The sequence below is a fragment of the Dromiciops gliroides genome, chromosome 4 (genome assembly GCF_019393635.1).
Source record: "Dromiciops gliroides isolate mDroGli1 chromosome 4, mDroGli1.pri, whole genome shotgun sequence".
In the NCBI taxonomy this organism is placed as follows: domain Eukaryota; kingdom Metazoa; phylum Chordata; class Mammalia; order Microbiotheria; family Microbiotheriidae; genus Dromiciops; species Dromiciops gliroides.
This window is the reverse complement of record NC_057864.1, coordinates 53,378,191-53,392,588: the sequence shown is the minus strand read 5'-3', so window position 1 is coordinate 53,392,588 and position 14,398 is coordinate 53,378,191. Positions and strand designations below refer to the sequence as shown.

Sequence of the window (14,398 nt, the reverse complement as noted above, 5' to 3'; positions counted from 1 at the left end):
ACATAACCTTCTACTGTTGCTAGATTTTCCACAACCCCCATATTCAGTTAGACAATCCCACAGTTTAAGAAACTTTGCTTTAGACAACAGACACGTTTTTAGAATCAAAGGATCCCAGATAGTTAGAAGGGATCTGTCTAGTCAGACAATTGAGAGAAGTTAATGATTCGCCCAGGCTCTCACAGGTAGGTATTAAGCATCTCAGATAGAATTTGTATCCAGTCCTTCTGAAAAGCTGCAATTTTGTAAACTGAATAATCTTGAGTTGTGCTGGGGCAAGGGCTTCTTAACTTGGAGTTTGTGAAATTAAAAAAATATATATATATATGTTTTATATTATATTGTAAAATATTATATTATTATTTTATATTATATTTCGGTATAATTGGTTTTCTCTATAATCCTGTATTTTATGCACTTAAAAAGATTACTCTTGGAAGGAACAGACAGATCTCACCAGACTTCCAAAGGGACTTGTGAGACAAAAAAGATAAAGAACACCAGCACTAGGGGGAACCTAAATATTTTTTTCTTTTTCTTTTTCTTTTTTTTTTTTTTTGTGGGACAATGGGGGTTAAGTGACTTGCCCAGGGTCACACAGCTAGTAAGTGTCAAGTATCTGAGGCCGAATTTGAACTCAGGTACTCCTGAATCCAGGGCTGGTGCTTTATTTACTGCACCACCTAGCTGCCCCTAAATATTTGAAGAAAAGCAGGAGAGAATGTTTTTGTAAAGCATGACAGTATTGATAGAAGGAGCTTGCTCATTCAGGAGCACTCTCACTTTACCTCCAGCTCTCTCTAATAGCTGCTCCCCCTCCCTAAGAAGGGATGTGGGCCTGTGCAGAGTTAGGGGGAAGGGGACAGGGTCTGTGATCCCATCGGTATAAGGAACCCTGGAGGAGGAACCTGTTTCTACCAAAGCAGGTTGGCACCAGCTATGCAACTTCTAGAATCCTAAGGGAGTTGCCAAAAGCCCTGAGAGGTTGTGACTTGTCCAGGTTAACTATCACCACTGGTTACGGACCAGGGGCCAGGCTTGGGCCTGGGTCTTCTGGTTTCCAGGCTAGCTCTCTATCTGCCATGGCACACTGCCTCTCAGAGATGGATGGGTGGAGCAGGGGCATAAGCATCACTCTCTGCCTGGGTACCACAGGAGGCTAAGGTATTTTTCTGGTTCTTTTGCTGTAGATCAGTCCTGAGCCTTGCATCCTAACACTCACTTGCCCTTCATGACTTGGTCACCAGCTGCTTATTAGACCCAAGTCTAATCCCATTCCTCATCCTATGTCCAATATTATTCTGCTCAATAAATAATTTTTTAAAAATTCAACCTTTTACTCTCCACAGGAGCAATTCTATCTGTGTTTAAATGTGTTAGGTACTTCCTCCTTAAAAAAATAACAAAGAACATCACTTTGGTTGACCTGGCTGCCCCTTTCCAACTTGGGTCAGGCCTCTCTCCAAATCCATTCCACAGCTACATCCTTATCTATTGCCCTGCAGCTAAACTCACTACTTCCCACAAACACCTATTGGGCTTGTGCTTGAGGCTTGTTCAGGTGAACAAGGCTCTGACCTGGCAGCATCACTGTTTCCTCATTAACACAATTATCACACTTGTCACACAGGCCCAAAAGCCTGCACCCTTCAGGCTCCTTATAGTGAAGAAGTATATTTTAAGCTTGAGCAACCTCATTTCCTTTGCTCTAGAAAACATTGACCCAGAGGCAAAAAGTCACACCTTCTTAAGTGGTCTTCTCTTCCTCTCTTAGGATCCTGGGCCTCAGTTTTCTTATCTGCAAAATGAAGGGTTGGCCTGGATAAGCTCTGAGGCCCTGTCCTAAGAAGAGCATAGAGGTACAATAATGTGGGGAAAAGGAGCACAGGATTTTTCAAATCCTTGTTCTTCCTGGGGAATTTGGGGTAAGCCCCCTCATCTCTGAGATAATTCCTTTTCCCCATTTATGAGAAATGGGGATTATACTAGATGATCTCTTCCCTTCATGGAAAAATTTCTCAGGTAAGTGCTATTCATGCCCCCTGCTTCTATTTCCTTCCTAGTTTATTTTATTGTTAAATTCCTGAAACCCAGTTTTTGTCATCAGCAATCTTATTATAGTGTTCTATAATCAATGGTAGGAACTACTATTATTTAATGCTTTCAAGTCTGCCAAGCACTTGAACTATATTTCATTTGATCCTCATAATAACCAAGTGAGGTAGGTACTATGATTATTTTTGTTTTGTTTTTGTTTTTGAGTGAGGCAATTGGGGTTAAGTGACTTGCCCAGGGTCACACAGCTAGTAAGTGTTAAGTGTCTGAGGCCAGATTTGAACTCAGGTCCTCCTGACTCCAGGGCCAGTGCTCTATCCACTGCACCACCTAGTTACCACTAGGTACTATGATTATACCCATTTATATTTGAAGAAACTGAGGCAGAAAAAGGTTGAGTGACTTGTTCAGGGTCATACAGCTAATGATTTTATATGAAGGAAGGAAAGGAAATACACATTTATTAAGCCAGCTTCTATTCTGAATTTTATTTTATTTTTTAATAGCACCATCACCCTTCTCTCCCAGGCAGCCAAACTCAAAGTCCATGAACCATCTTTAACCTAACCCTTTTTCCTAATCCCATGAATCACCAAGTCTGATTAATTCTTTCTTTGAAATATCTCTTGGTTTCATTCCTTCTCCATTCTAATCTGTTCAAGCCTTCATTACATTAGCTTGGATTACTTCAATAGCCTCAAACTGGTCTTTCTACCTTTTTTACCCAAGAGTTTCTCCCACACAATGCTGTTCCATGATTATACCTAGATCACTTCCATCATGCCATTTCCTTACTTAGAAGTCTATCAAAAGCTCTCTGGGACTACTGATTAAATCTAAAACTACTCCAGCTGAAATTCAAGGCCCTCAATAATTTGCTTCTACTTTATCCATCTTTAATTTCCACAACTCACTTATACTTTCAACATTCACAAAATGTATAACATATGTCCTTTGCTATAGTCCAGCTGGGCTGGTCATTATCCCCTGTGAGCATCTTGCTCTTCTCTACTTTATCTCTTCCTATAATGCTTTTTTTCTTTTTCTCTAACCATCCATACGCTATCCATTTTCCACAATATTTCTCAAATTCCATAATCTTCCACGCTTCTTTTTTAAAAAAAAATGCATTTTTACCATTTTTTGTTTTTATATCACCTCTATTTCCAAAAGTATTCTTCCCCCTCCCAGAGAGCCACTCCATATAACAAAGAAGAAAAAGAAAAATAGTGCAGCAAAACCAAACCATTGAAAAAGTCTGACATTATATGTAGTATTCTCCATTTAGGTAAAGAAGGGGGAGGAGGGGGAGAAGGAGAAAGAGAAGTGCCTTCTTATAACTCTTCTTTGTGGCCGACTTTGGTCATTGGAATTCTATAAAACTCAGATTCAATTTTCTCATTGCCATTGTTGTAAAACAAAACAAAACAAAAACCAAAAACCAGCTTTCCTGGTTCTGCTCACTTCATTTTTTCATAAGTTTACATGTTTTCCCAGGCTTCTCTGCATTCATCACATTCATCCTTTCTTCTAGCACAATGATAGTCCCTTACACATTTCTTAATTTTATTCCTTTCTGTTCTTTATTGGTTACTGTCCTGGGTTATTCTCTAGGTGTTTCATGTTTAATCACTTTACATATATCAGCCTTGTCGTCTTCATAAGAACTGCAGGCTCCTTTAGAACTGGGGGTTCCCCACAGCCTACACAGATACAGTGGATACTCAATAACTACATTCAATTGCAGAATGCATGGTAAATTCTAATGTTATAGCTGCTTTCAGAATCAATGGACCAATATGACATTGGGAAGAATGAGTGAATTTGGTTTATATATCAAACTTCTGGGGTAACAGTAACTTTGAATGGGAAAAAAGTCATCTGAACATAGCTGCCTCTCATTTCAGGGATAGTAGGGATGGGCAAGGAAGACTTCTATAACTGTAATTCATCTAATGATCAGGGAGGTGAGGCTAGTATTGCATGCTGTTGTTTGTTATCTAGTTGTTCCAGTCGTGTCTGATTCTTTGTGACCTCATTGGGGATTTTCTTGGCAGAGATACAAGAGTGGTTTGCCATTTCCTTCTCCTGCCAATTCAGTTGTGTCCGATTCTTTGTGACCCCATTTGGAGTTTTCTCGGCAAAGATAGAGGAATGGTTTGCCACTTCCTTCTCCAGCTTATTTTCCAGATAAGGAAACTGAAGCAGAGGTAAGTGACTTGCCCAGGGTCACACAACAAGTCTCTGGATTTGAACTCCCAAAGATGAGTCTTCCTGACTCCAGGCCCAGCACTCTATCTGCCTAGCTTCCCCTGGCCCTGCATACTTTGGTTTAATGATTCAAGACAATCCCAAAGGACTATTGATGAAACATACTATCCACCTCCAAAGAAAGAACTGATATTGATGAAACAGAATGAAGCATGCTATTTTTCACTTTCTTTCATTTTTTTTCTTTTAATCAAGTTTTATTGTACAAAATGACAAATACGGTAATGTTTTCCATAATCAAAAAAAAAAAAAGTGGCAGGCACACTTTAATCACTAAACATGACAAATGAGAAACGTTTGGCTCTTGTTTGGGAACCTTTTTCTTAACTTGTTGGCTAGACCCTTAGATTTATCCTTTACTGACTGATTCTGCGTACCCCCTCAGTTCCTAGTGAATCCTTCTAGGTAGCTGCATTGATTGCCATGATGTAGAGACTTGAGTCATAGCTCCTAGCTCTTCTCCAATTTGGGGTTTGACAGTAAGTAATATTCCATCGCAGCACACAATGCCTTACTTTTACAACCTGACTGTTTACCTCTAGGCCTTCCCTGACTCTGTGTTAAATAAGCAGGCCTGATCATTCATTAAATGAATGAACATAAAACCTACCTCTATGCTTTTTGCCCTTTAGCAAGCCTTATACAGCTTACTCCACAGTATCATACTGAACACTAAGGAAACCTCCCTCACAGCTCTAGCAACCTCCCAGCTAGCAGCCACTTCTTGTACTGCCCTGGGCACCACCCCAAGGCAGATATAAGGGGAACAAAACATGCTTTACTCTAAAAGTGAGCAAATTTAATTTGCTGGTTGTAGAAAGAATGCATGCCACTTGAACTAGTAAGAAAAGCCAGGGTAGCCTATTTTCCAGTTTTCTTTCCTCTAAAGTAAAGATGGCGGGGGGGGGGGGGGCAGCTAGGTGGCGCAGTGGATAAAACACTGGCCTTGGATTCAGGAGGACCTGAGTTCAAATCCAGCCTCAGACACTTAACTAGCTGTGTGACCCTGGGCAAGTCACTTAACCCTCATTGCCCTGAAAAAAACAAAAACAAAAACAAACCAAAAAAATAAAATAAAATAAAGTAAAGATGACTTTGCCTTCCATTGGATATGTCCAATTTCAGGGCTGAAGTATCAGTCTGGCAGAAGGGGAAATGTGGACCATTGCATTGGAATACTGAATGTCCTACAAGGTAGCTTGAAGGTTGTGGCCCTGGCCTCCCACACCAGGACCTCCCTCCACTAGGAAGTCATGAGGATCTTCTGATCATTCCAAGTGATGTAAATTAAGCAACAAAGATTATGAGGATGAAGTTTGTTGGGGCAGCCTGACATCTGGAGACAAAAATCTCCAAATACCATCATTCATTGAATGAGTCCATCCATCCCTAGGTAATTCACAGGAAGCTGGATTTTATTCGCTTACATGCTTGCTTTCAAATTCAGTTGCTTGGTTTTGACATTTGACTTGAAATTTTCATATGGTGAAAGTCAAATATCAAATAAAAGGGTGGATGAATAAGAATATTTGCTTTAAAACTGGACATCAGTTGAGATCTAGACAGTATGTCTCTGACTTACTCAAAACTAAACTTATGGGGTGAGCTGGTCAGCCAACAAAAGCAAAGAGCTGCTGACTCCCAGGCAATAATAATAAAAAGCAAGCATTTGTTGAATACCTGCTATGTGCTAAACAATGTACTATTTTTTTTTTTAGTGAGGCAATTGGGGTTAAGTGACTTTCCCAGGGTCACACAGCTAGTAAGTGTTAAGTGTCTGAGGCCAGATTTGAACTCAGGTACTCCTGACTCCAGGGCTGGTGCTCTATCCACTGCGCCATCTAGCTGCCCCAACAATGTACTATTAAGTAGGCCTACCCTAGGGTCTTTCTGGATATCTATTGGGGAATACATTGCCTTCCAAACTAGACATAACTAACCCACAGCTGTTTCTAAATTGGCTATGCTGATAACAGGCACCTTCCCAAAATAAGTGATGGAAAGTGAACTCAGGGTACCACTGAGAACTTCAGGTCAGATTTCTTTTGTTCCTGTAGTCAAAAATGTTCTTTGCTTCTTTATCACTGTAGTCCCTGGCATTATGGATCATAAGATTCCTAGAAATTGTCTTAACAAAATTCTTCTCCCTCCTAGTGATTTGATAGGGACAGGACAAGGGTCTCTCAAGAAGCTAAAAAAAAAAAAAAAGTGGCAGCATGGTGACATAATTTGATGCCTGAATGACTTGATTTTTATTTTATTCTTTACTTTATTCCTTACAGAGGATAATTTTCCTTTCTCTCTTTCTTTTTTTGGTGGGGCAATGATGTTAAGTGACTTGCCCAGGGTCACACAGCTAGTAAGTGTCAAGTGTCTGAGGCCAGGTTTGAACTCAGGTCCTCCTGAATCCAGGGCCAGGGCAGCCACCTAGCTGCCCCCAACACGGGATAATTTTCAAAGTGGAAAGGATAGAATAAAGACAGAAAGGAAGAAATGGAAACCTATCAAAATAACAACTCACATGTAGATAGTCCTTAAAATTCAGTGTTCTCTTTCTAACAATACTGTGATGAAAGTTGCACATGATATTAACATCCCTTTTTTGAAGACAAAGAAAATGATATTCAAAGAAAATGATTTATCTGCCTATGGTTATCCAGGTAGTTTCAAGGGGGCAGATATCTCAACTCTTTCTAATACACCAAGATATTCATTCCCAAGGCTTCCATGACCATATATGTATGAATGACTCTCTGATCTATCATATGTAGTCCTGACTTCTCTGACAAGCTCCAGTCCTGCTCTGTGGACACTGTGGTCATTTTCTTTACATAATTCCATATTGCTTTCTAGAATGGTTAGATCAATGTAAAGTTCTAACTAAATACATTAGTGTCCTCTCTTTCCTCAAGTCCACTAATATCAACTTTTCCCATTTTTGTCATTTTTGCCAATTTTCTGAATGCAAACGTGAGGCAAAACCTCAGTTGTTTAGATTTGCATTTTTTCTTATTATTCATGATTTGGAACATTCTTTCATATAGTTGCTAATAGCATGCATTCTCTTCTTTTAAGAACTGTATGTTTATATCCTTTGACCACATATCTAATAGGGAATGGTCTCTATTCTGATATATTGGTTAGTCACCTCTATATGTTGGTAATTGGACCTTTATTGGAAATATTTGATAGGAATATTTTTTTCACATGGAGGTTTTTAAATTCTATTAGTGCTTTCAAAGAAGTGGCTTCCTAGTCTTTTTTCTAATTTATCTTTTTCTCCTCTAATTTTCAGCATTTTATCTTTTGTGTTTATTTCTGTATTGTCTGATCCATTTAAATTTGTGTGTGCGTGTATTTTTAGATTGCCTACATTTCCTGGTATATCCTTCTTTCTTCCCCTATCAGTGTCATACCTTCTAATAAAGAATAAAAAAGAGGAAAAAAATTAGCAAAAAGAGCCAGTGTATCAACCAGGTCTAACATCATATACAGCATGTTCTATATGTTTGCAAAGAAGTCTCCACTCTATTCTTAAAACTTTTGTCAGAGCAATCTTCCTGATGCACAGATCTGACAACATTACTCATCTATTTTTGTTTTGTTTTGTTTTAAGGTTCAGTGGCCCCCAATTGCCTTCCCAAAATAATATGAATAATACTAATTCCTTAGCCTGGCATTTGAAGTCCTCCACTACTGGCTTCCATTTGCCTTTCCAGTCCAATCGCACACCATTTCTCTCCAGCTAAAGCAGACAACTTTCCATATTCCAGGTGTTTGCCCTTTCCTCTCTGAAAGTCATTTATGTACACTAGCTATGCCCCGCCCCCCCCCCCCCCCCCCCCCCCCCCGCTTTCTGACTATAGCCCCATTAGTTCACCTTTCCTCCAAAGTTCAGAGCAGGCATCTGCCTGCCCTGAATCATCCAAATAGGTGATCTTTTCCTCAAATGTGTCACACCATCCATTTTAGACCTTCCCTATACATTTTAAACTTACATTTTAATGATCTTATCTCCAAGATTATAAACTTTGGGAACAGAAGTACATCTTTCTTTATGTTTGTATCCACAGCACATAGTAGACATGACACATAGTAGACATATATTAATCAATAAAATATATATTAATGTGAACTTCAAACATGGGCATGGACCTGGTGGCCCTTCAAGCCTCTTTCTATTTATGGGATGTAGAATATGTGGTAATGTTTAGATGGATCGATTCACCTGGTCTTCCTCCCTTGTCCAGATGATAAAGTGGAATCTCCTCTTTCTACTTTCATTTGGAAAAACAGATCCAGAAGAAGGGATAGAACTCAGGAAGGAACAACAGTGGAAGCAATGTGAAGTGACCCAATAGACTATTCTGGAAACCTCTTACTTCTCCCATGCCAAAGGATCTGGGTTCCATCAGTGCATGGGGAGTTCTTACCGGTAGATGGGGTCTTGCATCACCAGCATCTTGCTCTCATCCCAGGTCCACTCCTTTTTCTGCAATAAAAGAAGCTGTAAATGAATAAATTAAGGCGTTATCCTCAGCTACAGAACCAGAGGGCAGGTTAAGATAGAAATGCTTACATCAATATCCCCAATTTCCCTCTAACTGGTCTTGAGTTAATTACCCAGGAAGAGAAAGTGTCAAGTGTCAAGTACCTGACCTAATCACTTTCTTTCAAGCACATCTGAAGAGAGCCTCTCCAAGATGCTGAGGGCAGGTATGGATGGGGATGCTTCCAGGGACTGCAGGCAGTCTCGAAATCTGGGTTAGAGGGGGCTGACCAAAACTATGCACACACACGCACACATGCACACGCACACACACACTTGCATAGACACACATTCATATATATGTGCATAAACACATGTGTGCAACATATTAAACTCTGAGCAGCAAAGAGTAAGAAATAAATGTGGAATAAGAATAAAAAAAAGGTGAGAGAAGCTTCTGGGGGCAATGAATAAGGTTCTAGGAAATTCTGCAGGCCAACAGTGACCCTCCCATTCTAAAACAATAGCAAGACAAAAAAACCTGAATATATGCTATAGTTGAGATAAATGATCACTGACACTCAGGTTATATTGTCACATTAACATGCATACAAATGATGGTCCTTAGCAAATGAAGGGGAAGAAGGTCAGGGGGTGGGGGTGGGCCGGAGAATCCCTCAGGCATGCAATCAGAAGAGCTACATAGAGAAGGATCATGAGAAAATATCATTTCACAGAATCATGGTAAAGGACTTTGGAAGTCAACCAGCCCAACCTATAGCCAAAAAGGAATGCCTTTTAGAACAACCATAACAATGTTTCATCAAGGAAACACTCCGTGTTCCTCAAAAAAAACGAAGGGGGGAATGTAGTAAAATAATGGAATTTGGCAGTTGCCCAGGGGTCTGATTTGATTGACTTAGTAGTGTTTGAATTGGGTGTGAATGAGAAACTACTAATTACCCACTTAATTAGATTTTTAGCCACCTAGTTTTAACTTGGCCAACCCTGAGTAGGAGTGTTCTCAGAGGCTATGGACTGCTTCATCAACAGGGAACCAGTCTCAGCCACACTACTTGAAGGACCTCCCCTTTGGGGGAGGGAGAAAAAGGTAGAAAAAGGGACCCCAAAAGGAAGTGGCTCACTCTCGGTCTCTCTCTGGCCTTGGAGGAGCATTCGGAGGGAACTAGAGACTGGCTGCTGACTCCCATAGAAATTATGGACCCCTGGTGGTGAGTTAATAAAATCTAGCCTTTTGAATTAGCTGAGCTGAAAGCAAGTTTGGGTTTGAGACAGCCTTTGCTAGAGCCAGGGAGATTATCCATTTTCCTTTTTGTTCTATCCACTGAACCATTTAGCTGCCTTATTATTCCATTTTGTACACTTCTATTGAGGGGGAAACCCACCACCTCCCAGGACAGCCCACTTCACTTTGGGAGAACTCTCAACTTTTAGGGGGATATATATATATATATATATATATAAAAGGGGCTAAAATTTTAGCTAGACTATCTAAAATCTAATGAGTGGTCACCAATAAATTATAAGCTTTAGCAAGAGTATTTAAACGTTTAAGCATTTATTAAAGAGCATTAGGATGAGAGAGAAAGGTAAAAATCTAACTATTTCTAAGAGACCCCATCATCCGACCCACCATGGTGAGGTCAGGAACCAAAAAGAGACAGAACTCCTCTGCCAGCGTCCGCTTCCTACTTCATGTCCCCCTTCCAGAAATGGGAGGCTCCTCAAGTTGATTGGCTGATAGGCTTGATAGACGGTACCCATGAGCAAATGTCACTTCCTGATGCTAAGGACCTTGACCACATGGCTTGCCCTCAGAGGCCTTCTCCTCATGGTGGAGCTTTGCTACAGTAAGTCTCCAGCAGGGCATCATTCCAATCATTACATATATATATATATATATATATATATGTGTGTGTGTGTGTGTGTGTGTGTGTGTGTGTGTGTGTGTGTGTGTGTATTTTACATTCAGCTAAAATACGGTTCTTGACAACCCTCATGAATTATTCCTACTTCTGCCTCAGGGGATAAGCAAAATGAATTTAATCCCTCTTCTGTATGGTGGCCCTTCATAAACTATTAAAAATAAAATCACCAACAGGATACCAACCCCCACCCTGCCCCAGCACAGCACATAGTAGGAGCTTGTTGAATTGCATTGAATACTCCTACAGGATCTTGAGTAGTTACATGGTGCTTATTTCTTTTGATTCTTGGTGCATCCCAAGAAGACCTGTTCTCATTCCCATCATGAAAATACATTGAGTCCTATAAATTATGCTTACTCTATATACAAATCGACCAAGAAATTTTCCAGATCATTCACAGTGAATATAAACCAGTCTTGCCTCAATTATCTGAAAGTGGGTAGGGTTTTTTTTTTTTTTAAGTCTTGGCTTTTCAGGGCTATAAACAGAAAAAAAAATCAAGTCTCCTACTTTGTAACTTGTTTTTAAAATCACTTCCCTCCTCCGCCTCCATTTTTCATCTGCCTCCCCCTCCCCCCCGCCGCCTCTTTTTATGGCAAAGACAAATCAAATTCACTCCCATTTTGTCTAGTTCTTCTAAGGAAAAAATAAGAAAAATTTCCAGGAGGAAAAAGACCTCCACAAAAAATGGGTCTTCCTGGAATTGCCCTTCTTCTTGTAGAAGGGGGTCCTCAGGACCACAGGTTTTCATAATGGGTCTTCAATTTCCACATAGGATTGAAGGACTCCTAGACAGTTAGCTCTATCAAACACCCTGACTGATAACCTTCCAGACAGGTCATTTTAGTTCATTTTCTCATAAGGACCTTACCCCCTACAGAGGAAAAAAGCGGGGGGGGGGGGGGGTAGCTAATTTGAAGCTAGAAAGAACCTTAGAGATTCTATGTTCCAATCCTCTCATAAGGAAAACTGAGTTAGAGGGAGGGTGGTAGAGAGAAGAGGGAAGTGACTTACCTAAGGTCACACACATATAAACAGCAGAGTCATCATTTGAACTCATGTCTTTTGATTCCAAATTAAATGCTGCTTTCACTACACCATGTTACATCAGGTGTCAAATATTTGGAAGGCCACTGGACAGGGAGGCAGCATGGTACAGTGATAGAAGGCCAATCAGAGGAACTGAGTTCAAATCCTACCTCCAATACCTTGTAAGGAGCTAAAATTCTAGCTAGTCTGTCTAAAATATCTAATGAATGGTCACCCATAAATTATAAGCTTTAGCAAGAGTTAGACTTTTAAGCATTTATTAAGGAGAATAAGAATTTGGTGAAAAGAAAGAGAAAGGCCTAGATTAATTTATCTATTAAAGGGCAAGTGCATTTCTAGCTCTCTTTTCCACCCGAGTCCTGAGGAAAAAGAGTGAGAGAGCCGGCCTTGCCCCCTCTTCCTCCCACAAGCAAATGTCACTTCCTGATGCCAAAGAAAAGCTCCACGGCCTTGCCCTTAGAGGCCTTCTCCTCATGGTGGAGCTTTCCTACAGTAAGTCTCCAGCAAGTGGTGTCATTCCAATCGTTACAACCTACTATCTTTGAAACACACCGACTATACTATGGAGACCACAGACATTTGGAAGGATCGATCAGAAACTTAAAATTATTGTTTAATTCATATTTCTCATCTTATACATGAGAAAACCAAGGACCAGAAAGATTAAGGATTCAAGATTGCATAGATAGGAAGTAGGAGAGTTAGAAGTCTCTTGTTCAAAGGTCATATCCCTGACTTTCTTACATTTGGGGCAACAATTAGCCCAGGAATAGGTGTCAGAATCTTGTGGGCAAGGGGGAACTGGGAGATTTGCGGACTGATACTATAATCAGTTTTTTCCTTATTTTTTTCTGGGATATCATAGAGTCTTCAAACTAGACAGGACCCAAGAAAGCGTTTACTCCAACCTCCTGTCTGGTAGAAGAATCCTCCTTACATTGCACTAACCCTGGGCAAATAATTACTTAGATGCTGTTGGGAAACTCAAGCTCTCCTCAGATTCCATGTCCTGAAAGCTCTCATCATTAGAAAATCCTTCCCTAGACTCTGCCAAAATCTGACTCTCCATAACTTAGCACCAGATGGAAATGCTAGTGGCAGCATCATGGAAATTTCGACAGCATTTTTATTTTTTCTAAAGGAAAATCCTATGCAGGTGTAACGATTGGAATGACGCCACCTGCTGGATACTTACTGTAGAAGAGTTCTGCCCATGAAGCGAAGGTCTTTGAGGGCAAGACCAGGAGTCTTTTCTTTGGCGGGGAGGAAGTGACGCAGACTAGTGGGAGGAGGAAGGAAGAGACTGGCGCTGACTCTAGGGCGCTTTCCTGAGGACGCTGGCGGAGAAGGGAGCTAGAAATGTGCTCTCCCTTTAATAGATAGGAATCTAGGCCTTTCTCTCTTTACCAAATTCTTATTCTCCTTAATAAATGCTTAAAAGTCTAACTCTTGCTAAAGCTTATAATTTATTGGCGACCACTCATTAGATATTTTAGACAGTTTAGCTAGAATTTTAACCCTTAACACAGGCACACTTCCCTCTCCCTCTTGGAAAATGTCAGCAGTTATGCCATCAAGCATGGGTGCTTTGTCATTCGGTATGCCTGACAGCAGTGGGGACTTCTTAAAAAATCAGAGCAAGGCCATATTAATACAGCTTGACAAGATCTCCATGCTTCATGGCAGATGAGGATTAAGTAAAGTACTCAGTCTTACCCCATCAGAACTAGACTAAAACTGATGGTGATACAAGACAAAGCTATCTCCTTCTCCCAGGCAACAGACATGGGAATGCAAAATGTCTTTCAAGGCAGAACAGCTGAGAGACCCGGCATGGCGCACCTCAATACAAATGAGTGTGGTTTAAAACTAACTAGCTGGTAGCAAAAAAAAAAAAAAAAAAAAAGGAATGCAAGTGAGCATCCTTCCATTGGGAAATGGGGGGACAAACTGTGGTATATGGATGTATACCATATACCATGATGTGGGAAATGACAAGTGTAAAGAATTCAGACACAAAATGCTACGAGCAAAGGGAAAAGAATGAAAACAATGAGGATATCAAATGAGAAGGGTAAGTCAAGTGCTTCGAAAACCTTAATGTGCTATATAAGTGGCAGAGATTGTTGTTACTAACATAAATAGTCATGGAAATATCACCATGAAATCACCGAACTCAGATCAGTTGGAACACCCAGTCTTGGTCCTACAGAAGAGATGTTGAAACACACATCCCTCCTCTCGAGAGAAAGGTGCATTGTTATAGGGCTCAATGTTTCACCAGCTGTCAGATGGGGTCATTTTGTTGAGTGGTTTGACTTAACTGCTTTTCTTTTTTTACATGGAGAGGCACGTCAGGAAATAACTCTGGCATAAAAAATAAAAGGCATCAACAGAACTTTATAAAATAAAAAGAATTTCAAAACCACTAAAACTAAAAATGAACTCAATAGATGGTATAGTTTAATATTGGTAACTAACTTCTTTGACCTTTAACCCTCATGAATAAAATGACAAGTATGAGGTGATGCCGAAGTTGATTTCCAACTCTACAGTTGGGTTCCCCATAGTTTTGAAGTCCCTC

The 14,398-nt window shown here is 40.3% G+C and overlaps 1 protein-coding gene across 6 annotated transcripts in view; it reads right to left on the bottom strand.

Annotated features, from left to right (window-relative positions):
- Positions 1-14,398, bottom strand: part of LOC122753444 (nitric oxide synthase 1 adaptor protein) — a 407,315-nt gene that overhangs the window by 105,867 nt on the left and 287,050 nt on the right. For 3 of the 6 annotated variants that reach the window (XM_044000834.1, XM_044000835.1, XM_044000837.1), the window contains one exon: positions 8,760-8,833. In XM_044000834.1, the coding sequence (XP_043856769.1) occupies positions 8,760-8,833 (74 nt within the window). The remainder of the gene's footprint in view (positions 1-8,759; positions 8,834-14,398) is intronic. The other 3 variants (XM_044000836.1, XM_044000843.1, XM_044000839.1) reach the window with 1 other exon arrangement.